At 37.7% G+C, this 23,476-nt stretch overlaps 1 protein-coding gene across 1 annotated transcript in view; it reads right to left on the bottom strand.

Annotated features, from left to right (window-relative positions):
* rtel1 (regulator of telomere elongation helicase 1) overlaps window positions 1-22,985 on the bottom strand; it is a 32,332-nt gene extending 9,347 nt beyond the window's left edge. Inside the window, exons 1-26 of the mRNA XM_042341738.1 lie at window positions 22,877-22,985; window positions 21,010-21,205; window positions 20,120-20,213; window positions 19,110-19,191; window positions 18,007-18,067; window positions 17,509-17,584; window positions 14,307-14,391; window positions 13,649-13,714; window positions 12,790-12,943; window positions 11,628-11,666; window positions 11,104-11,182; window positions 9,420-9,517; window positions 8,348-8,403; window positions 7,826-7,900; window positions 7,102-7,177; window positions 6,389-6,521; window positions 5,593-5,706; window positions 5,243-5,283; window positions 4,241-4,326; window positions 3,904-3,981; window positions 3,618-3,695; window positions 2,457-2,603; window positions 1,921-2,036; window positions 1,507-1,630; window positions 979-1,138; window positions 210-367 (exon numbers count right to left, since the gene is read on the bottom strand). Coding sequence (XP_042197672.1) covers window positions 210-367; window positions 979-1,138; window positions 1,507-1,630; window positions 1,921-2,036; window positions 2,457-2,603; window positions 3,618-3,695; window positions 3,904-3,981; window positions 4,241-4,326; window positions 5,243-5,283; window positions 5,593-5,706; window positions 6,389-6,521; window positions 7,102-7,177; window positions 7,826-7,900; window positions 8,348-8,403; window positions 9,420-9,517; window positions 11,104-11,182; window positions 11,628-11,666; window positions 12,790-12,943; window positions 13,649-13,714; window positions 14,307-14,391; window positions 17,509-17,584; window positions 18,007-18,067; window positions 19,110-19,191; window positions 20,120-20,213; window positions 21,010-21,205; window positions 22,877-22,978 — 2,574 coding nt within the window. The 5' untranslated portion in view covers window positions 22,979-22,985. The remainder of the gene's footprint in view (window positions 1-209; window positions 368-978; window positions 1,139-1,506; window positions 1,631-1,920; window positions 2,037-2,456; window positions 2,604-3,617; window positions 3,696-3,903; window positions 3,982-4,240; window positions 4,327-5,242; window positions 5,284-5,592; window positions 5,707-6,388; window positions 6,522-7,101; window positions 7,178-7,825; window positions 7,901-8,347; window positions 8,404-9,419; window positions 9,518-11,103; window positions 11,183-11,627; window positions 11,667-12,789; window positions 12,944-13,648; window positions 13,715-14,306; window positions 14,392-17,508; window positions 17,585-18,006; window positions 18,068-19,109; window positions 19,192-20,119; window positions 20,214-21,009; window positions 21,206-22,876) is intronic.
* Between the last annotated feature and the right edge of the window lie 491 nt (window positions 22,986-23,476).

Genomic DNA, 23,476 nt, shown 5'->3' with positions numbered 1-23,476 from the left:
TTCTACTTTGGAGATTGTTGGTGAGGACACTGGAAAAATATTCCCTTCTCTTTTTCAAATGGTGCCATGGGATCTTTAACGTTCGCCTGTAAAGGTAATACCGACCCTCGAAGGACCTCTTATTTTAACCTCTTATCCGAAGGACACACCTCCGACAATGCAACCCGCCCCACGCCCACCCCCAGCACTGCACTGAAACTCTTTCCTACCTTTTCTTCACCAGGGAGTTTGTCTTCATCAGGCTTTAGTTCAGTATGTTCCAAAGCATCAAGGAGACTAATGGGTTTCTTCCTTGTATTCTCCGTGTCTCTCTCATATTCAACACAAAGCCTTGCCATGGAATCTCCACCAGAAGTCGTAAGATCAGCTGGTTCAAAAAAGAATTGAACTGTGAAATGAAGTTCGCGCGAGTTTCATTAACTGACATAATTAAAATGACTACGGTATTTACTTAAGAAACTCGTCCTCGAAATTACCTGAAAATTTAAACACCAAATTAACTAACGCAAGTTTCAGTTTCATCGTTTCTGAACAAGCAACATGTAAGACAACTGCCTCTCTGCTCTGCACCTCACTCAGTCTTTACCTTTTGTGACTAAGTACCCTATACTTTTTTATGGTCTAAGAATGCTAAGATGATTGGTAAGATAATTGTAAGATGACGATGATGATGATTGGGTTTTAGATGGTGAATTCTATCATAAGCACAGATGAAATGAAAGATTTTTTTCGCCACATGCATGTCTACAGAAATAACTATAAAATGCAATGTGTTTTTCTAAAGCTGTTGCTTTCTGTTTATTAATATATTGATGGACCCCTTGTGTTTATTCAAGTAATTACCCTACTGCAGGGAGATTACTGGCTGTTCTCAATCAATGGTGCCAGATGCCTGAGTGACCAATATTACTGCTTTAATCACGGAAAATGCAAAGTGAAATGAAGTCAAGCTCTGATTGAGACAAAACGTAGATATACCTGGGCGCTTTCTTTTGAGGCTTGGGATGTGCGAGTCTAAAGTTTTCGCTTTAGGCAAACACAAGATAGAGGTTATGGACGTGGATGATGAAGCAGCCGAATTTATCGCTGAACACTGGCTGTCGCACTTTGACCCCGTCCTCTGTTTTGGTCGAGGCATCTAGATTAGGAAACAGAACAGTAAACTATTAATATACAACAAAATGGTCTTGATGCTGACAGTCTGAGGAACCCGATACCCATTTACTTATCTTTCAGTGGAAGAAATAGCAGAAACGCAAGGCTTATTATCCTATAAGTAATTCTGATCACTATTATAAACGGGGAAAAGGTATACGTTGTTTATTATTTTGAGATACTGAGATTTCTGATGCATTGGAAAAATCTCGAACCAGGAAATGTCTTCAGTGAGTACAGGGCACTGTACTCATCCAGTAGGAGACTCAGCGAAGCCTAGATCCACTCCACCACTCATACCGTGAGACATGTGTAATATGTTGCAAATGAATTACTGAGTCAAATACTTACAATCTTTTGGGCAACTCGAAAAAACTGAGCGGCATCTCGAATTACATGTCCGAAGTTTTCATACACTTTGACGTGGGGCCGGACCCACGAAGGCAGCTGTGACCTCACCTCAGTCCCCATAAATCTAAAGCGCAAAAACAAGGCGTAATGCAGATAATAATAATCCATGCATTTGATATAGCGCCTTATTATGTCTTCGAGACATCTTGAAGTGCTTCAGATTAGCCAGAGCAAGCGAAGAAGCTGCGATTAACTTTGAATACTCAAATCTGGCTAGCACAAGATGTTCAGAAAATGATGTCCCAATTATTTCTATAACACAATCAATCTACTGCATTACGTGTAAAGCACTGCCTTGGACCTAGAGAGGAATAATTATTTCTTAAATAGAAAAAGTCTCATCAGTTTACACACCTGTGATCACATAGAAAGATGGCTCCATAATCATCTCGGTGACGAATTACTCTTCCAATGGCCTGGTTAACAGCTCGTGAAGCTTGCTGTCTATACCACTGTTGCCCAGATAAATACTGAATGAGAACAAAATAGTGCGTTGGAGAATTTCGCCTGTAATTCATGCCATAATTATATTTAAACAAACAAAATCATTTCAAAAATAAGCCTTCAGTTGAGTTTAACAATAATAGTAATCCTTGCATTTGATACAGCTCCTTATCATGCCTTCGAGACGCCTCAAAGTGCTTCACAGAAAATATTGTGAAGTGTAGACTGTAGACAAAATTAAAAAAGTTTTTTTAAAATCAATCAAGTGGATTCAAAAGCCTTGTTTAATTTACTATTTCAATTTCTAAATGCGTACAACCAGAATATTTAAGACTCAATATAATCTGAAGGAACTCATGTATGAAATGCAGGCTTTAATCAAGGTACTGTACAAAGAAGATACAATGTGCAAGGCCAATCTTTTGCCCTGCTGTGATATAGATTACCGGAGTATTTCCAACACGTTTTGCTCTCATTTCATCAAGGAATTGCATCTTCAGGACCACTCTGGGGTCCATTCGAGGAGGAAAAGGCAAACCGGTGACCATGACACCTCGTCCATTAATGTCAGCAAAATCCAATCCTTCACTGATCTAAAGAATTCAGAAGAAAAAAATGCAGTGAAGCAATAACAACAACAAGATTGCATTTGTATAGCGCCTTTCACGTCGGGAGGACATCCTAAGGTGCTGGACAGTGTACAGCATTTCAGACCCGAGCTGGGGTCAGGGAGGGAGAAGGGAGGGGAAGGGGGATGACCGATGGCATGGTCGGAGGGTCTTGAGGCAGGACTTGGAAGGAGGCTAAGGAGGGGGCGAGGCGGAGTGACTGGGGGATGGAATTTCAGAGGTTGGGGGCAGTGGCTGAAGGCTCTCCCGCCAATGGTGGGGTGGATGGGTCGGGGGACGTGGAGCAGGCCGGAGCCGGCTGAGCAGAGAGAGAGGGCGGGTTGATAGGGGGTTAAGAGGTCTCAGAGGCGAGGCCATGGAGAGCTTTGTGTGTGAGGACCAGGATCTTGAACTGGATCCTCTGAAGGATAGGGAGCCAATGGAGTCGGGCGAGAGTGGGGGAGATGGGGTCACGGAGTATGGTGCGGGAAAGGACACGGGCTGCAGAGTTCTGGATTATCTGCAGCCTGTGGAGGGAGGAGTTGGGAAGGGCGACAAGCAGGGCGTTTGTATAGTCGAGCCTTGAGGTGATGAAGGCATGCACAAAAGCTTCAGTGGCCTGAGGGGTGAGGTAGTGGCGGAGTCGGGCAATGTTACGGAGGTGAGGGAAGGCAGAGCGGGTCATGGCTTGGATGTGGGGAAGACGACAGTTGAGGGTCGAACAAGACTCCTAGGTTCCTGACTGGCTGGTGAGTTGTAGTGTGCAACCGTGGAGGTTGATGCTGCCAGACCCTGAAGTGCAGAGGCGTTGGCGCGAACCAATAAGGAGAGCCTCAGTCTTGTTCACATTCAACTGTAGGAAATTTGCATAGATACATATTCATAAAGAAACTGATTGGGTGAAGACTGTGACATGCAAAGTACACATCATACTCTTATATCCATACTGTGGCAAATTAATTAAAAATGTGTTAAAAATTAATGAGCAAACTTACTCACCTTCCCTCTACACACAGCGTAGAAACAAGCTCCATTGGACTTTGGATCATTCACTTTATCATAGTACCTCTGCATAGCCTACAACAGATTGAGTATTAATAAGAAAGAGCACTTTTTAGTTGGACTTCTAAAACAAAAACTATTAAAAAGGCACACGTCTTGATACAAAAAATTTCTGTTAGTTGAGAGAGATGCTGAGATAATTTAGTTTTTTTTCCGTATGATATAAATTTCAAATATAAATGAACAAAGCAGTAAAACAGAAAAAGAATAACACTGTACCAACCTCTGTAAATGATCCCTTGCCCCTTGTTTCCACAAACATAGGTTTGATCTCTTCCATTCTACTGGTAGTGCCTTGCTCCTGTTACAAAAATAATATCTGAAACCGAACACAGTATATTCCCAGTCTACAGTTGATGACTAGACATTTATTCCTCCAAACTGTACCAAAATCAAAGGTGCTTGTTTTACAGATATTTGGCGTATTTGTTGTCTATTTTTACCAAGTGTTATTGTACGAGGAAAACACACTTTTCTAAAAATCATTGGAACTAGAAGGAAAACTAATAACCACCTTAATCATAAAGTAAGGTAGACAATAAACATAAAATATCACTTACCTTCCAGAACTCAAGGTTTTTATCCATGACTGGGTACGAGGGGAAGAAAACCAATAATCCATCTGGCACTACACGACCAATGTTAACTTTTCGAGGGAGAAAAATAGGAAAGAAAATGTTTTTTGAAGTTCTTAAAATCTCTAGATCATTTTGCCAAGAGTCAACTAACCAATTTTATTAATAATTATAATTGTTGTTGAGAAATATCAAATCACTTCATAGAATATACTGTAAAATAAATTGAGTGTATATTATATATGGGCGAAATGCGGCAACCAATTGCGCACAATAGTGTCCCGCAAACAGTCATGGATTGAGTGATCAGATTTTTTTTGTCGAGATTATTACCTCCAGAAAGCAATCCGCCAATCAACTAACAACCCGGTGAACAGAGGTATGCGGAGTAAGGAATACAGATGACATTTTTCTGTTTTGTGAATGTAAAACATTACCCTATATCCAAGCCCTACTTCTACAGAATTAGTGCAACTGTATAAGGATATTTAATTGACCTGCTGAATTCAATTCCAATTAAGGTGGAATTCAATTTGCCAGGTGGTAGGGACACACAACATACTAATACCAGAAATGTATAACACTTACAGGAACCAATATGAAAGCAATTCACCAAACCTTAGTTTTGTTTATTCCATACATGCTTTGGATAGGAGTGTTTCAAAATATCTGCACCATAAAGGGCAGTGTAACAACAAAATTACATTTGTATAACGCCTATCACGTTGGAAGGACGTCCTAAGAGTCAAGAGTTTCGGACCCGAGCTGGGGGTCGGGATCAAGGAGGGTGGAGGACAGGGGGGGAAGCATTGGAAAAATGTGACTGTAATCTTAATGGTGCTCTTGTAACCTTTCTGAGTGTGAATTCCTTCAATATGAAGCCTATAATGTTGCCAAGTAGATTTCAAGTCCCAAGAACCAGGTCACGCACCATTGAAAGGAAATCCACAGTTCCTTATGAATTTCAAATCAAAACTCTTGACTTACCTATTGTTTGTCCAAGAGAGGAGATGTATTCAGGTGTAAACCTAAAGATAGACAAGAGTTTCTATCATGTGTTCTGAGACATAAAACCTTTCCAGGTAAAATTATGCATCACATGCTGTTAAATTACAATTTTATCATGAAAATTATACAAATCACACCTGTAAATAAGTCACACCTTCATATATTGAATAAACATACATGAAAAGGGAGACTTGCTCTTGATTTTGAAATATTGAATCTCAATTTATAATGACCAAAAAAATGACCAGTTGCTCAGCAATTGATGCATATCAATCGACATGCAACTACTTTGTATTAGCATTATACAAGTGTACTTCTTTCTATCTTACCTTTTGTCATATGCTGAGCTTAAGAGTGCTCCATCCGGGCCTTTTGGAACAATTCCAATCCATATCTGGTGCTTGTCAATCACATGAGGATTTTCTAAACTGACTGGGAAAGGGCTTTAAGAAGCATGGATAGCATTAATATAAACCTGACAACATCCAGTTATAAATTTGGCCATTACCAAAAGGTCATAAAATATCACCTTGCTCTTTCAGTATAATGCACACATACAGACTTAAATATTTATATCCAAAGCATTCCCTCACGCATACATGAGGGAGAATTGAATAGAGCGATAATGGAGAGGGAATTCGAAGGGATGGGGAATAACATGGAGCATAAACAATGGCATGGACTAGTTAGGTCAAATGGCCTGTTTCCATGCTATAAGTCTACGAAAAATTCGACTAAGCAGCATGAAACAATATGAAACAAAAAAGGCATAATTCTTACCCCCACTAGTTCCTTTGCTACCCAATTAAGGTTATATCCATTTCTTTTACTTGAATTTAAATTCCCATTGATGTATTATTCTAGGTGGCATTTAATACTATTTAATTAATTAATGCTAGATCTTAAAATAGAGCAATAAATGTGACAGGTGATAAAATAGCTTCATTCTAAAACTATTAACCAGTTGTTTATACTGCACCGTAATTAAGAGTTAAAAGAGCTGAACTGTTGTTTCAGATATATGGTAACCAAGGTGAATTATATTCAGCAATGGTAATATGTTTGTGTATGAATTTCAGTATCCCAACATTGGAAAATACAACTCCTACGTCCCTGAATACTTACATTTGCATTTCTAATGTAAAAGATGACAATGGAGAGAGAGTCCCACTCGTTAGGATGATAGACCGAACCCCTTGGCGCATCAGCTCAGCCATACTGTAGCCAGGGCAGAAACACCAGTAACTTAGAATGCTTCCTGCCAGAAGTAATTTTTCATGACGTTAATAGTGCCATCAGACATCTTGTAATATACAAACAGTTATGTTCAATACACATATTCTGATAAATATTCAACATATTTAAGTTCTGCTGATAGATTATTTCCGTCTCATCGTTTTAAATAACACTTCCTTAAATAAAGGTTCATATCCTCTGATGTGATATTTCATGAGTTATGTTAGAAGTGAATGATTGCTAGCACAAATGGATATTGATCGTGTCCTACTGTTCTTCATCATGCATTCTACTCCTGTTCACCACAAGGCGATTAAAAGTACATGATAGAGGCATATTCATCTTGAATGCAAACAATATTGATTCACAGTGGACAGGTTTCAGTGACTGTATGAAATTTCCTACTTCCCCCTCTCCTCTTACCTTAATCTTGACCGCAATGCTATAAAATATGAAAATATGAAATGCATGTCTTCCCCATTCTCAACTCTCAGTTCCACAACTCAGCTTTTGAAAAAGCCTATAACAAGTAGTAACTTGTAACTTTCAGTGAATACTTTTGCCTTTCCCTCAGAATCAAAGATATTCCAATGTGTTTATACCTTGCTTTCTTGTGACTGATGTCCATAAATCACGTCTCCATTTATTTTTTCCACTGTTATCTGGGTGTATGTGAACCTGTAGAAGATGTTCATTGGATACAATATGTAAATAATACCAGCAGAAAATTAAATGGATGAAATTCTTAATATAGTGGAAGGAGAGGAGTAAAATAAACTCAATGAAAACTTCAACAACATAAACGTATTATTATAATTGTGATGTTAATTTTTTTTTAAATTGCATTTATATTGTGTCCTCCACTTCTGATTATGTCTCAAAGCATTCACAGTAGCGGTTCAGAAACATGACCTAAGTGAAACGTAGGGAGTATAAGAGATTGGAACAAGATTTTAGCAAAATTAAATGATTTAAAATAAACAGCCTTGGAACCTCCTCCTGATGTGAAACGCGCTATACAAATGTAACTTGTTGTTGTTGTTAATGCAAGCTGCAGGAAGTGTTGAAATAAAAAGGCAAAACAAGTACAATGCAAGGCTGGCATTATTCAAACGACATGCTTACTTGTTTTAAAAAAACAAACAAACCTCCAACACATAAACTAAGCAAACAGCTATTTCCTCCAGACCCCAGCAATGAGGCGTGAAGAAAATGAACTGAACTAAACACGTATTGAAACAACATTTACAAAAGTCCAAGATCCGCTCTGTGAGCACTGATGGTATTCGAATATCAATTACAATTGAAAATCAATTCAAAAGTAACCTTGTAATACTTTGCCACATTCAGTCCCATTGCAGAATCTGCAGTACCCTCTGGTGGATCTATGCAGAAGACAATCTGAAAAAGAGATTTATTCACAAAATTACTTCTCGATGCAAGCCTTCTCCAACAAGATCAAACGGTGCATTTATGTTAAATCATGCAATACTAGTTGTTTAAACATCTTATCACTATTGTTTCACATTAGAAATGTGAAATGCTATGAATCAAATTACCCTTGAGTTTAAAATAGTTAGATATTAATAAAGATTACTTGAATCCACCGACACCACAGAAAGTGATTACTTTTTAAATAAAGGCTACAGCTATTTTCCAGTCGATAGTATTCATTTCAAAAACTGATCTCACCACCAATCTCTGAGTGACTTCAAACCAGTTGATTTTGACTACTGTAATAACTCTAAATGTAACTTTAAAAATAAATCCAATAATATCCAATTGAAATTATTATAGAGACTCAATAAAAACTTTAAATGACGAGATTCCAGTTTTATACGAACATACCTGAAGAATGTCAGCCAGCTTTTGTAACCCACTAGTATTGGTAAATACTCCACTACCTAGAAATGTACAAGCAATGATTTAAGTAATGTCTCTGAATAGCGATATATGATTGCTTCGCTGCAGACCTTCCTCAAACAAGGTTTAATAATACGCTGGGATACATAAACATTCAGCATTATTATATTCTGTTGCCAATTAGTGTACTGCTGGCATGATTGATTATCCATCACAGGAAACACAATGAGCAATCTTTGCTTCATAACCATGACTGGAATTGTATATTTGCTAGTGAAACATGATTAACTATACTCAACAGACATTGCCTATGCATAACATATGGTCTCAGTCAAATAAAATACCATAAATTCACAAAATGTGCAGGGCATAGCTTCGAAATTTCATAAGTTGGTTCCATTTCCCTTGTGCAATCAAATGTTATATGCAAACATCTGAAATTCTGAAAACCCATTATAAATGGAATAAGTTACTCTTGTGGTTAAGCACTTACAAAAATGTCTTTTACATAAACCTTGTTGGATTTCTAATATGAGAAAATAATGTGTTATGGTGCTGCTAGTAAAGTCAATTTTTTTTTGCCATATTGCTTCAGTAAAATAGATTTGAAGTCCCCCTCTATCTTCCTCAGAAGGGTTGATATACACTCTTCGCAAAACAGAGAGGGCCTTGGGAGAGGGCCTTGGGGAAGCAGCTGGAGTTCAAGAAAACTCTTTGTTACAAAATATTATAGAACATATTACTCATCAAATAATGCACGTTTTTCACTTAAAAGGTAAACATTCTCCAACAACAACAGATAAACAAAATAAAATTTTCTGGAGGATTATTAGCCTAGAAAAACTCCCTTCTGAATTCTGAATAATGTCATGGATTCTTTAATGTCCAACCCCCAGTAGAAGGGACCTTATTTTGACAGCTTCTCCGAAAGACGGAACCTCCAACAATCTAGACTTTAAGGCTCAGAGTACTACCAGAAGAACCAAGCTGAATGCTTACTTGTCTATTTATTAAGGTTGCAAGCACGTGGAAAGGACAGAATATATTAAATACTTACGCCCTGAAAGAAAACTCAAAATCTGGTCCAATGCTTCTAAAATTGTAGACTTGCTTTGGAAAGTAATTTGAGCTTGTGCAAACAATTCAAAGATGAAACTGCAGATGAAGGGTACACAAAATTAGTTGCAACAAGACAAATGGCTACAAAAAAAACTAGCGGCGTCCTGATCTATAATTAAAGTAGGGTAGACTTGTTTTCATTTATCAACACATCAATATCAATTATATTAAGTGGAATGGATACGAATTAACGACCATACAAATAAAAATGCCAGGTATGGAAAACATAAAAAGGCAATTATACCAACTACTTAAGGAACTTAGTCCAATTTTATTTTTGTAACTAGCGACACAGAGCATGATAAGTGTGAAACCCAGCTTGGTTACCCGCGGCCATTCTGTACCTTCATAGAATACATTTTGATGTTGTATATTTTCTGGGATAGTACTCATTTCACTGAACAAAACAGCTGTATTTTCTTTGGTATGCCCTGAAAATACCCTCCATTTCACACAAATATCTACAATCGGAAGGATTTGGATTTTGTTTTGGAAATCAGCAACATTTTCACTCTCTTTCTAACTCAAAAGGAAAACCTCAAAATGTACAGAGCTGAGCATTTTAATGTATTCTCTCCTTTTACTTCACTCAGCAATTTACATATAATATTTCTTAACAAAACTTATCAAAGATTTAATTACTAAATATAATCTTTAGTCAATTACTTGATGCGTTACCTTAATTACCATGCACTGGGTAAATCTAACTGCACCAACATTTGTACACCAATTACTGCGCCTCATCCCCTTGAGCACAATTACTGATTTAGTTCTTCTCTTATTAAGCTTCTGGTACTCTTTAGGTCAAATTCTAATTAGCTGGTTTTAAAGTTTCTCAATTCTTAATTTGCTGGGAAACTAATGGTAATATTTATCTTTTTGATTTTTATTACTGTAAGTAGTGGATTGGAAGGCTCAATAACATTGCCTATTAAATTTATGGGCAGCAATTATATAATAGTACTGCATAGAAAATATCTACCAGAATTAAGTTTTATCACAAAAAGAAATTCTATTTAATTGAAGGTACCAACCAGCAACTAAAAAGCAACTTTTTTAAGTTCTTTAAATATCCTCACCTCTCACTTAAAATAAAAAATAATATTCCAACACTCAACTGAAATAAATGTCTTCAGTCTTCACCAGGTTCCAATTTATTAATGAACATATACTTGTGGTGACTGATCTGGATATCTTTCATGGTGTTGGCGAGATCATTTTTTTTGAGATTGACAAAAGTTAACTATGCCTTTGGGGTCACATTGCAACATTATGCATTAAGTGTTTGAAAATTGAGCAACTGATAAAAGTTGCTAGCAGATTAGTTGCTTTCTGTCATCTTGATGTGATTTGGTTTTGTGCCATCCATTAATGCTGCTCAAGATTTTATACACTACATGAATTTACTGAGCAATTAAACCAAAAGGAAACAAAAAAGCAAATGTTTCAAAGCAAATGAGATAATTAGAAATGCAGCACGAAAGGAGTGTTTGAAATTCCACATCAAATAATTTTTCCCTTTCTTTTTTCTCATCCTCTTTTCTATGAAAACAAGTTGGCTCCACTGCAAAAGCCTATAGTTATTGAGAACTACAAGATAATAATAGTAATAAGATTTTTACCTTCCTGGTTTGGTCACTCCACTTCCATTTGAAGGTAACTGGATGGAATCTATTGCACTTTCCAAATCAAGCAGGATCTCTTTTAAGCACAGGAAAGAAAAAAGTTACTATCTTAAGTAATTTGAGAGCTACATCTTTTGTATCTTATGTGTTAGTGCATTACTAATATTTTACCTACTATTAAAGAGACAAAAACCTCACGAGAAAATTGTACACACTAAAGTGCAAACTAATGCAAACCTTAGATTATCTTTTAAAAAAAAATGTGACTTCTTCAGACTCTCGAACGGTTGTTTTAGACTCTGTCTAAACTGCTAAACTACAGTCAACCGCTTTGTTATAATGCTGTTTATTTATGGCACAATTGGGGTATGGACCCTGACAATTACCCAGTAAACAAATGTACGAGGGAAGCTGACAGTTCACAGTGAATGGAAGAGTGCTAATTAGCAATTATGCTCCATTGTAACTCAACAAATTCACAGTATTGCAAAATGATGTTTAGAAACACAAAATGTACTTACTTTTTATTTTAGCTAGGTCGCTCAAGTCCATGCTCAGTCCTGAAATTAAAAAAAAATAAATAAAAAAAGAAATCAAATGTTAACTTTCCTTCACATTATTCATAAAAATAAAGAATGTGCCGAATCGACTGCAGGATAAGCAGTTAGAGAAGTTCGTAAATCTCATTGCCTATGGAATTGGAATTTTAAGAAAGTAAATAAGCAACTTCCTAGAATCTGTTGGGCGTGTGTGTGCGTGTGTGTGTGTGGGGGGGGAATGGGAGTCAAAATAAGAGGAATAATTAGTCAGAACACCCATTGCCAATTGACTCCATGTGTATAACCACATAAATAAATGAGGCCAGGATATTGGTAGCGTGATGACTTAAGCAGTAGTGACAAATTAAGCCAGGGTCGAGTTGTCAGGAGTTTACTGTATGCATACATGTGAACCAGAGAAGCAAAGGAGCGGTCTCGCCTGGAACACGACTCAATGAATACTCAGGGTCAAGTCTCACACTTAAATGATGGCCACTTGGCGAGATACCAGAGGGTGAATGTTCACCCTTGGAACTGTATTCCAATAGAAGGGAAAAAAATGAGTGAAAAGGCCTTCAACAAAAGAGAGGAAATGAAATAAAAAGCCGTTCGTGATCACGGGTATAGAGAATTAACTGGAACAGGGTGGGCATTGTGTGGGAGAATGGCAAGCAATTACTAGATTGACCCAAACAATATTACTTACTTTCGTTGAGGAATTTCAAATCGTATTTTAACGAACACTATTTATGAGTGATATTGCACCATAGAGCAGTAGAATATCTGTTTGATGCTGAGTGAGTTAGATCCCAATCTCAGTCTGGTTATTAGGGAGTGACTAAATGGAGGTTAGGCATTTTCCCCACAGGGAGGAGAATGAAAAGCATTGCCATGCATCTCTCATCTGACAGTTGTAGAATAGGATCAAGGCCTGGGAACTGGTGCCGTCTAGACTGTCTGCTGGGCAGTGCGGCGTGAAAAAGTATAAATTAGGAAACGAGGTAACAAAATATTTCAAACGTCATTGGTGATTCTCGGTCATAATTCAGCAAACTTCCCCAATCTTGGCAATTAGGCTTCAAATTCAGATGAGTGCATTTATCATAATTCATGCAGCAGTTTGAATGCTAATGAACAGACAAACCTGAGTTGAATGATTCAATGTTGAACTCCGCATTTCTTTCATTTTGCTGAACACTCTTTGTTTGCTCCTCTAAGATCTGATTAACGATGTCAATTCCAGAAGCAAGGTCATAAGGAGTAAGATCGAACGAAGCAGATTCTTCACACATCTTTTCCTAGGATGTAAAGGAAAAAAATCTCCAACTTAACCGCCTGTAGGTGTTATAATAATAATAATAATCCTTATAATATTATAATCTTAAATCAAAAGCTCTGCAGCTTTATTATTAATCAAATTTTGCTCCAGAAGACAATATACAGCATACAATATTTTGCATTGTTCTCCACATAATAAAATATGTGGAATAAATCAATTATATCTCCACTGATACCACAATTTACACAAAAAATGAACCTCATATCTGTGTGTGAACTAGATCAGGTAAAAATAATTAAAGAACAGAACGGTAACATGGGTAAAAAAGATCAAACATCTAAATTAGAGGTCATAATATTTAAGGACCAGTGTGCATTCACAACCCAAAGGACCTTATATAAAGGCCACTTTGTCCCAGTCCTGAGAGGTTGCTGAAGACAGATTTGACTGTTCTAGTAAAAATATTTGAATGTCTTAGATTTAAGATCAATTTGAGCTTGTCATAGAAACAAAAACTGCATTGAAATCCCGTACAAAATGTTTCAATGCAGTTTGATTTCCGCAATATGATTGTCTTACTAAATACCTCAATTAAATGGAAAAACTAAAAGTTACATTGTACAGGAACATTAAAATTGTAAATGCTCATGTCCTTTATTTATTGAAAAATGAACGCGTTAAAAAAGAGTTTGAGTTTTTTTTTAAATCAGGAAAACAAACTTACCACATTATGCGCCTCATCAAAAATAACAATAGTGCCTCGTAAATCTATACTGTGAGCTCTGCGGCTCTAAGGGAATAAAAAGTACTTGAATGAAGGTAATATCAAATTTAACTTAATTAATTTATTTGATTAATTTATTTATTACAACTAATATATGACAAGCTAATCACAACCATAGCTAATGATCAAACAAGGTGCTGAAATTTGCTGACACAGAGACCTTCATTGTTCCATTCTGCATTAGTACGGCAGCACTTTTACCAACTACTGGAGTTACTGGGAATCCTCCCATATGCAATTCTGACTTTTATTTGTTATATATGAGATGAAAGGTTCCAAATGTGTGTTTTAAAAAATTTTCCATCATGAAAGAAGCTGTACTTGGACATATTCTGTGAGGTACAATATTGTTTTTACTGCAATTTATGCTTTTCAATTCTAACTCATAAAAAATGCAATTCTACAGGATCCTTATATAAGATACGTACATCAAAGACATCAAAGGATATTAGGAATCTGGAAAGATTCAAAGTCTCATCACACGTTAGGTTCCAATTTCTAAGCATGCACATATTCCAAGCACACTTATACTAGAATAGCAAAGCAAATTATAATTTCAGATGAACCTTTTGAGGAACGTGACAAAGGAAATAAATACCTTTGGATCAAGTAAATAATTGTATGGCATGAAGATGATTTCAGCATTCTGCTTCAAGGCTCGAGACAAATAATAAGGGCAGACCCTATCAGAAAATAAAAATAAAGCACATAAAATAAGAGTTACCTTATGGTAGAATTTAAATAAAAAAAGAACTCAATTTAATTTAGTACATTTCCATATTGTACATTTACTGTCAAACACATCTTTAACCAGTCAAATTGTCATCTCTGTATGTTTGTAAAGATAATAAGAATTCTGGGTTTTTTCTCCATTAAATCTGAGGTCTAATTACACAAGCCTCTTACATTTGTTGACTTTTTGGATGCATATGGTGAGAACTTCTACCTGGCACTAGATTTATTTTATTACTGTAGCATTTGAAAGTATCCAGAAATTGGCAAGTTCTTAAATAGAGCCTTAACTTTGAAGCCAGTTTAATTAACACAGGTATTTTTATGAGAAACGATAGCTAAGCCATCCTGACCCAACGTCCTCTCGTGCACACTTTCTAGTAAGGGTCACTAAATAATGATCAAGAGCGCCGACTCATCTTTTTTCTGTCCCTCTGTAACTCAAAATATTCGTGAATTAATATTCTGATGCATTGCAAATTTATAATTCTTGTAATAATTTTATGGGGCACTGCTCTGTGAAGAAACGACTGATGTAAGAGTAGGTCATCCCAGAATGTCAACAGTGACATTTACAAGCTCAGAACAACAAAGACAAGCAATGTCCTTTTCCGAGGATTCAATATATGATCACCTAGTTACTGTAATATTTCAGGCTGGTACAAGGGAAATGTAATTAGCCTGACCTCATTTGAACAAACCCTAACCAGACACCGAAAAGTTGAAGAACTGATTTACAGCCTTTTGAAACAATGTCATTTGCCCAAGGCTATATATATAATTTTCCACCATTAGTATAATGAGATGTGGAAGCAGAACACATCAGAACATTCCACTCTGGATAATCAAACTGTACGTACATTTAATAATGTTTGCCCTTACTTAGGTAAAATACTGAAGCAAATGAAGGGGCGAAAAACAAAATAAAAGCAAACTGGGGAAATAAGATAAGGGAAGCTCTTTGTCCTGGGGCAGCAGGAGTGTGGGGCGGAGTGGGAGAAAGAGGCGAAATGATCAAGCTAATAATGACTGATCAACAGCCAAAGACCTCCCTGTAAAGTGCTGTATCTGAACTTCAGGTCAGAACAAGATGAGGTCAACTGTGAAGGCAGACTGAGCAAGAAACTGCTTGAGGCTGTTCTTTGGAAGAAACATAGACAACCATTTAATTGCCTCAACACTAATAATTTTTATTATTGTATTGTGCGCATTTGAAAGCAAAATAATGAAGACACTGAAAAACCCGCAAGTATATTTGTGGATTTTATACCAATGAACAGCTGCTTAATCATATGCTACTAAACTTTCACAACAAATATTTTAACTGAGTTGTGTAAAACAGTCTGATGTCACCATATGTTTTTTTTAAACATGATGTATAGAATTTTGTCCAATGAAGCAGACCTGCATAATAAATCTCTCAAGTTCTGTCAAGTTCATATGTTGCAGATGTTGCAACCTAAAGTGTGGTTTAAATCATCATTATCGTTCCATTTCAATTCTTGTAAGTACATTTGAGAATCAGGCAGACCAGAGGCTTGAACTTGCAATCTTGTGGTTTGGAAACACCCAATGTACAACTTGAACTGCCAAATTATCCAAACAATCTTTTACTGGAAGTTTACGCCATCACCATTTGTCCTTTAATATTAGGAATAGAGTTATGCAGCTGTTAGAGGAAACATCCGATCTTAAAGGCAAATGCAACCATGTGATCCATGAACACATCCACTCTGTAACAGGATCCAAGATTTCAAGGGAAATCACACAATTTTAATGAAAAACTCCTTGCATTCAGTGTTTACAGGGAAAATGCAGCGTTAACAATGTCTCCTTAAAACAATCTAAGGGATAGTTTGAACACCTCCAGTTGTAAAATGGAAGAGACCTAACTAAGTCAGAAATTTGAATCCCTGCCAAACAAACATGCTTAGCCACACTGGGAAAAGATTTACCGCTTCTAGCAGGCAAAAGAATTTCATCTCAGATGGAGAGGGAGCGAATGGAATTGCTTAATCAGAATGATTCAACTGCAAAATTCCAGATTATTTAGGTATGGCTGGTCACTGAAGCTTAGGGAAAAATATCAACCAACTCCCTAACTCCGTATGTAGAAAATTACCCAAGATCAGGGAGGAACTCAATGAGTAATTACCCCAGTGATGATAATTAACCGCAGTTACCATTGCTATAAAGTACAAAATATAACTGTTTGCATGCAATATTTACTGAAGTATGATCAAGACTGTACTCAACACTCCCTCTGTACATTTTTTAAAGTAAATCTTCCAACACAATTCTATACAGTATGTGAGTAATAAAAATATCACAGTTGTTAGGTGTTGTATCTTGAAAACAGGTTAACCTTGTAAGTCCAAGAAAAGAGGTTTCAAAGACACACAACCCTTTTAACTAAAGGTTAATAGTAATTGAGGTCATGTTGGGTTTCATGCAATGTTAATCAGCATAATGTGTGCGCAAGCTTCTGTCAATAGAAGGCTGCAGTTAGGAGACAGAAAACATGACCCAATTGTTCACAATATCTCCACAAGGAAAAAAAAACAAAGATCTATGTAACATGTCATCTACGTTCACTGGGATTAGGAAGCAAAAAAACCCACAAATGTACTGAAATATTTAAGACCATCAACTATTTATTCTTCTGGTAGTTCTCAAAGTATTAAAGTATTGGTGACTTTTCACAAAAGTGCTTATTTTTGTTTGAATGGGTGCAGTTTGGAGTTGTACGGTAATAAAATAATGTTAATAAAAAGGTTTTAACAACAAATGTTTGGGAGCAGAATTATTCCTAACTGTGGAACCATTTGCAAATAACATGCTTATCTTGAATGCTAAATTATTTTCAATTTATAGTGAATATTTCAGACCAGATAAATCGGATTTGTTGAATAATCTCAAATGAAAAAAATATTATGTTTACTTAAGAAATCAATGAACTCAGGTAAACCTAAACCCTAATTTCCTGCTTTTGCTTTAATATCATAGCTTTGTTCAACTCAGAGATCCCTTTAAAAATAAATTACAAACATTCAGTTCAGAGACAATACCTGTGTTTGCTTCCATTTTTAACAAGATCTTCAATATCGAGAATTTTCTCAATAATTTCTTTTTCTGTGCTCTTTTCTGAAATGGATGAAATTGGTAAAAGTAATTAGTTGTTGTTCAGCAAGCTGTGCATTTTTTTGAGTGAATCTGAAACCCATCGATATGTCTAAGAGTATCTTAATCCACAGACTAAGCCTTCCACATATGCATGGAAATTTCTGTTTTTAATACAACAATCTACGAAAGTTATACTTTGAGAGGACACACACACACACACAGCGAACTTGTGAAAATAAAGTATTGTCTTTTGGATCTTGAATAAGCAGGTGGTGATGCAAAAACAGAAATACATATATCAAGGCAACTATATCCTAACTAATTCAATTTGTGGAACCATTAGGGCAAAATTAATACTGCTTTAACCTCAGTTTAGGATATAATTTAAATCTCTGATTGCGATGAGCCTCACTTAAAATAAGATTGATGCTTTCTGCTCTTACCATCAACGTTATTATAAAAGTGGCAAGAATGTGTGGATATTTTTGCTCGGCACATATGGACCTGGAAAAAAATTAATATCAAGTTCATTTAATATTCCAGAATTCAGTATGAAAAGCACTGCGTTACAATATTGTTTAAGTTGTAGAACATTGCAATTGTTTTCTCGACACAAAAGTCAGGATTTCGACATTCAGCAACGAAGACAAAAATCTCAGTATCCATCAATCAAACTTTGCAAACAAGGTAATTAATACATGATCCCGAGTGGCTATTTTATAGGCATTTCAAGATTTTTTTTTGACACATCAAGAGTTAAATTTACAACGTATTCCATTTTAACCTCAATGCATTTTTGCCCATAAACTGAAGACAGAATTTCATTTTTAGGTTGTTTTTGTACTTCACCACCAGGTCCAAAAAGGACAGGGATGGAGGAAGCCCTGTCGCTATAAATAATATTATGAAACACCTGATACCTGGAGACAAATTCAAATCCTAGTTGTGGCTGATATTCGTGCTTAGGATTCCCAAGTGACAGTACTAAAACTCTTAGACCCATTTCGCTGAAATTTAGAAAATGCGTGGGCAGGTCAAATGAATAAAACAACAGTACTGTGGGCAGGATTCCCCTGCGGAATGATGCTTTTCTGGGATATTTTTGTAAAATGGTGTTTATATAAAAAAGGCAAAGTACACCAAGAGAAATCATCGGGGGGGGGGGGGGGTGTGTTGAATAAATTTCACACCAGAAGTTACGTCTATTCTTCTTCAAAATAGTGCCATCTTCTCAATGTTCACCTAAATTCCCCCAGAACAGGCACACGGGACTTGGTTTAACAGCTCACCCGAGGGAATAATTAGAATTGGGCATTTTTAGATCCTACTTTTCTCAATCCTGACAAAGTAAGACATTGTCACTAATAATTACGCACACGAGATAAAACACAGAAATGCAAAGAAACTTTTGTGAAAAGTAGCCATTCGTTAATTGAGAAAAACATTCTCGAGACCAAACAGAAAAAGTGAACAATGTAAAGTAAGGTCACAAAAATATTGCAAAAATAACAGCGATAAGCGAAACAATTTGTACACGTATTCTTACCTTTACATGGTTGCTTTCCTGTTTCATGACTTCAGGATGGATACAAAGCTGTTCTCTTGACCCAAGAACACAAACCTTTGGTCTGTACGGAAAAAGTCAAGTAAGCAACACAAGAGATCACACTGCAGTGGTCAAATCATTCATTCCAATACCTATTGGAAAACCATGGAATTTCTGCCATATAATATCCTCAACATTTCATAAAATTTCACTCTGAATAGAAACATGGAAACAGGTTTAGGCCATTCAGACCCTCGAGCCTGTTCTGCCGTTCTCTAAGAACATGGCTGATCTGTACCTCAAGTCCTGTACCTCAAGTCCAATACTATGAACAAGGATGACACAGATGTTGTGGTAGCACGATATGTTCATCTAATGTGACAAAGTGCCACAAAGCACATTCAATCCTGGCTCAGTGTGACACAAAAACATGAAATATATCTTAAAATGTGACCACCACCACCAACGACAACAAAATTACGTAAGTATAGCGCCTTTCAAGTCGGGAGGACATCCCAAGGCACTGGACAATCAGACAATTTCTGCCTTTACTTTAGTTCTACAACGCAGCCCACAACTGGAGTGTCTGCAATGCTTTATTTTTATGTACAGTAATTGTCCACTGCTTCATAACGGACCATTGGGGTACACTCAGACGTGACAAACTTTAACTTCTGAAAATTCCGGCCCATCATTCAAACTCAATATGAAACAATAAAAACAAAATACAAACATTTAAGGCCATTTTGATGGAATTGGATTTCGAAAGTCCTTGATTACAATCTCTATCGCACCAGGAAAGGATAAGTAAAGAACAAACTGATTTAATTGGTAACTGAAGATTATCCATTAATATTCTCAGAAATCACATACGATTATAATGCTTCCAAGCCATGACCTGTACTAATATTTCCCACTTCAAACGTGAAGAGCATCAGAACTGAAATTCAGAGGATTTGAAAAAGGCAAACAGAAGATTAATTGAGCCTCCACTTGAAGAGATTCCTCACCTGTACGATGTGCTTCTGAGCTCATTAATAACCTGCGTGAGCTGTGAATGAGTCCTCGAGGCATAAATGATCTTTGGGATATCACTGTAATTTGCTGAGAGAAAATATTGAAATCGTAAAGAAATTATTGAAGGCTAAGTAGAAGGTAAATAGCATGTGCAAATTTTAAACCTTGGCAAGTCACGAACTGTTAAAATCTCTAAGCACCAAAGTATAGTGAGGTGATGGGAGATACAACCGCTCCCCCACCCCCCCCACTTTCTGCTCAGTAAACCAACCCACAAGATCAACAGAGTAGTTTCATGAACTGGAGGAAGCACTACCCCACAAAATATGCAGCCAATTCACTTTACAGTATATTCTGTGAAGCGCTTTGAGATGTCTCGAAGACATGCTAAGGCTCTATATCAAATGCAAGGATTATTATGACTATTACCATTCTGGCTGCAGGTCTAAGCGTGGATTAGGTATTAACTACAGTTCTAATTGGGGGGTTTGAGAGACCGAGTCACTTTGTTATAGCATATTGCCACGATTGTTTGGATAAGTTCCGTAATTACTACTCTATGTGACCTTTGACGATACATGGCCCAACAGACTCATTTGGCATAGCCACACAGCAATTCGAAAAGAAGAGAAAAGCTATTTACTAAAAATCATCTTTTCATAGATCGTGCAAAACCTACTTTCTTTATGAACTTGACTCCAATTGCTCTACCCCCCGAGGACAGTTCTACACGGATCCACACTCTACTCAAATAGAGTTCCCAAGCAGTTAGACAGTTTCATGCAAACACCGTATTTGACCACGTTCCCAAGATAGAGAATAGAAAGACCATTATCAATCAGTATCTTCAGGAATGGAGATGAGGAATTAAACTAGATATTACCTGAATGATCATCCACAGATGCACTCCCCCATGAGGACAGTGATCTTCCTTCAAAAAGCTCCTCCCCGTTCATGTGTTGAGCTATTTTAGATGCTGAAATGCTATCTTTAAACTGTTCTCTCCAAGCCAGGGTAGCACACAAGAGACACAATGTTTTTCCTGTGCCTGTAGGGCTCTCCAGAACTCCATTTACTTTCTGCAAAACAACAAGCGTGAACCGATAAGAAATTGTCTACGTAAAAACACCCGTCAACCTGTCTGCTTTCGCTACTTTCGCAGTTGCCGAGATGAGACACAAGACCTGTGAAAGGCAATTCAGATCAGCGGAGGGGGAAGGAGTGAAAGAGAAAGATAAGACAATTTACACAGAGGATATATTAGCGGCAATCATGAATTGATTGACAAAATCACACCGTCTGCTAAGGCCCACGCATAAGTTATTCACTTTACAGACAAAATATATAGTAAATTCACTTTAGGATAAATTCTGTGAAGCGCTTTGAGACATCTCGAAGACGTGATAAGGCGCTATATCGATGCAAGGATTATTATTATTATTATTCACATTGCAAAGCTGACGATCACCTTTCTGTTTTATAGTATAAAGACGTTTTTAAGTATACAAGCGCTTTGAGATGTCGTAACAATGTGATGAGGTGCTATATCAAATGCAAGGATTATTATAAATGATAATATGCCTCTACGTCAGCAGGCCATAATCATGCAAGGGCGTAAAAATAAAATCGCACTGAATCAATATATCTTTAGGTTGGCGCACAGAACCGGGACGCATCACAGATTGCATTTTATTTGTTCGTGTTCTCTCCCCAGGCGAGTTCCTCAACGGTGAAGAGTATCAACCACTCCCAGGACAGGGATAGAGTAGCCAAGATGAAGAGTAAATCGCCCTCTTCTCAAGGTGCCTCAAAGCAGGAACTTGAAACGAGCAGCTCCACTGCACAAAACAAATGTGACATTTTCATTGTTTCTGCACCAGACGTCTCAGATGTGTAATTGGGTCTGTCTGGGAAGACATCGTTCCATCGCCATGTCACAGAGGTAATCCAAAACATTATTGCTTGGTCATCAGTGATGCTTGGGAGTGCAAATGTGCACCCAACTCTGAACCGACGGTTACATTGGTCCAAACTGATCCAACACAATAATAATAATAATCCTCGCATTTGATATAGCCCTTTTCACGTCGGGAGGACGTCCCAAAGCGCTTCACAGAACACACTGTAAAGTGAATTGACTGTATATTTGTGGGCGAACGCGGCAGCCAATTGCGCACAGCAATGTCCCACAAACAGTCGTAGATTGAAAATGACCAATTTATTATTTTTTGGGGGAAGGGATTATTATTAGGCTCTGTGTGGAGTAAGGAAACTTGCCCAAGGTTTCGCCCTCTGCCTGGAATTGAACTCAGGTCTCTCGCTTGCAAAGCGAGTGCTCTAACCACTGAGCTACAGGACTCCGTCACAGAGGTAATCCAAAACATTATTGCTTGGTCATCAGTGATGCTTGGGAGTGCAAATGTGCACCCAACTCTGAACCGACGGTGACATTGGTCCAAAGTGGTCCAACACAATTAAGCCACAATTAAACTACACGGATATTATCCCAATTTATTGCTCGAAGGGGATGAGTGATTCAGTCCTGTGGACTCACATCCACTAAAAACACGACCGTTGCATCTAACACCCTCAGGTATTGTACTCCAGACAAAAAAACTTCTCCAGTTTGGTAATTTTTACGTCGGTTTCAAATCTCAATGTGCGAAAACTTTGACAACAATCTCCCAACAATGCACTGTTTAGTGTACAGTACAAACAGTTTTACTGTAAATACAGTAACAACAGGTTACCTTGTGCAGACATTCGATCACCTTCGACATATAATCTTCCTGGCATTTGTAAGGAATGTAAGGAAAATCCACACTGATCCCATTCAGCTCTATTCTGGGCATTCTGCCTCTGATAGAAAAAAAACGGACAATGAAAAATTAAAATAAATTGTCAGGCGTCGGCCGTGGCCGCCAAAAAGACAAAACGCTGCAGGTTTGTTGGCGCGCAGTCATTTCACGCGCCTGCGCGCCGCGTTTCCTCTGCAGAAAATTCCTCGAAACGCCAATGTGTCCGCGCGACCAGAGGTGAATCCCGCGGGAAGCGCTTTTAGAGGTCCGGCCGACCGGGCCGGGCCGACCGGGCCGGCGCAAAAGGCGCTGTGTGGAATATTATTTATGATTATTTATGATGATCATGAAGCAGGTCAGACGGCACGATCGCACGGTTCGGCGAACCTCCCACTGGTTTCCCAGCTGACGGCCAACCTGCCGAGGGGGAACCGAGTGGGATGATTCCCTCCCTCCCTCCGGAGAGACCCCCCACCGCCCCCCCCCCCCCCCCCACCGCACAGGGCTGACTCCATCCCGGAATTCTGATGGAATTCACACCGCCCCCCCCCC

The sequence above is a fragment of the Callorhinchus milii genome, unplaced genomic scaffold (assembly GCF_018977255.1).
Source record: "Callorhinchus milii isolate IMCB2004 unplaced genomic scaffold, IMCB_Cmil_1.0 Scaffold18, whole genome shotgun sequence".
Classification (NCBI taxonomy): Eukaryota; Metazoa; Chordata; class Chondrichthyes; order Chimaeriformes; family Callorhinchidae; genus Callorhinchus; species Callorhinchus milii.
The sequence above is the reverse complement of the archived record's forward strand: the minus strand, read 5'-3'. Positions and strand labels throughout refer to the sequence as shown.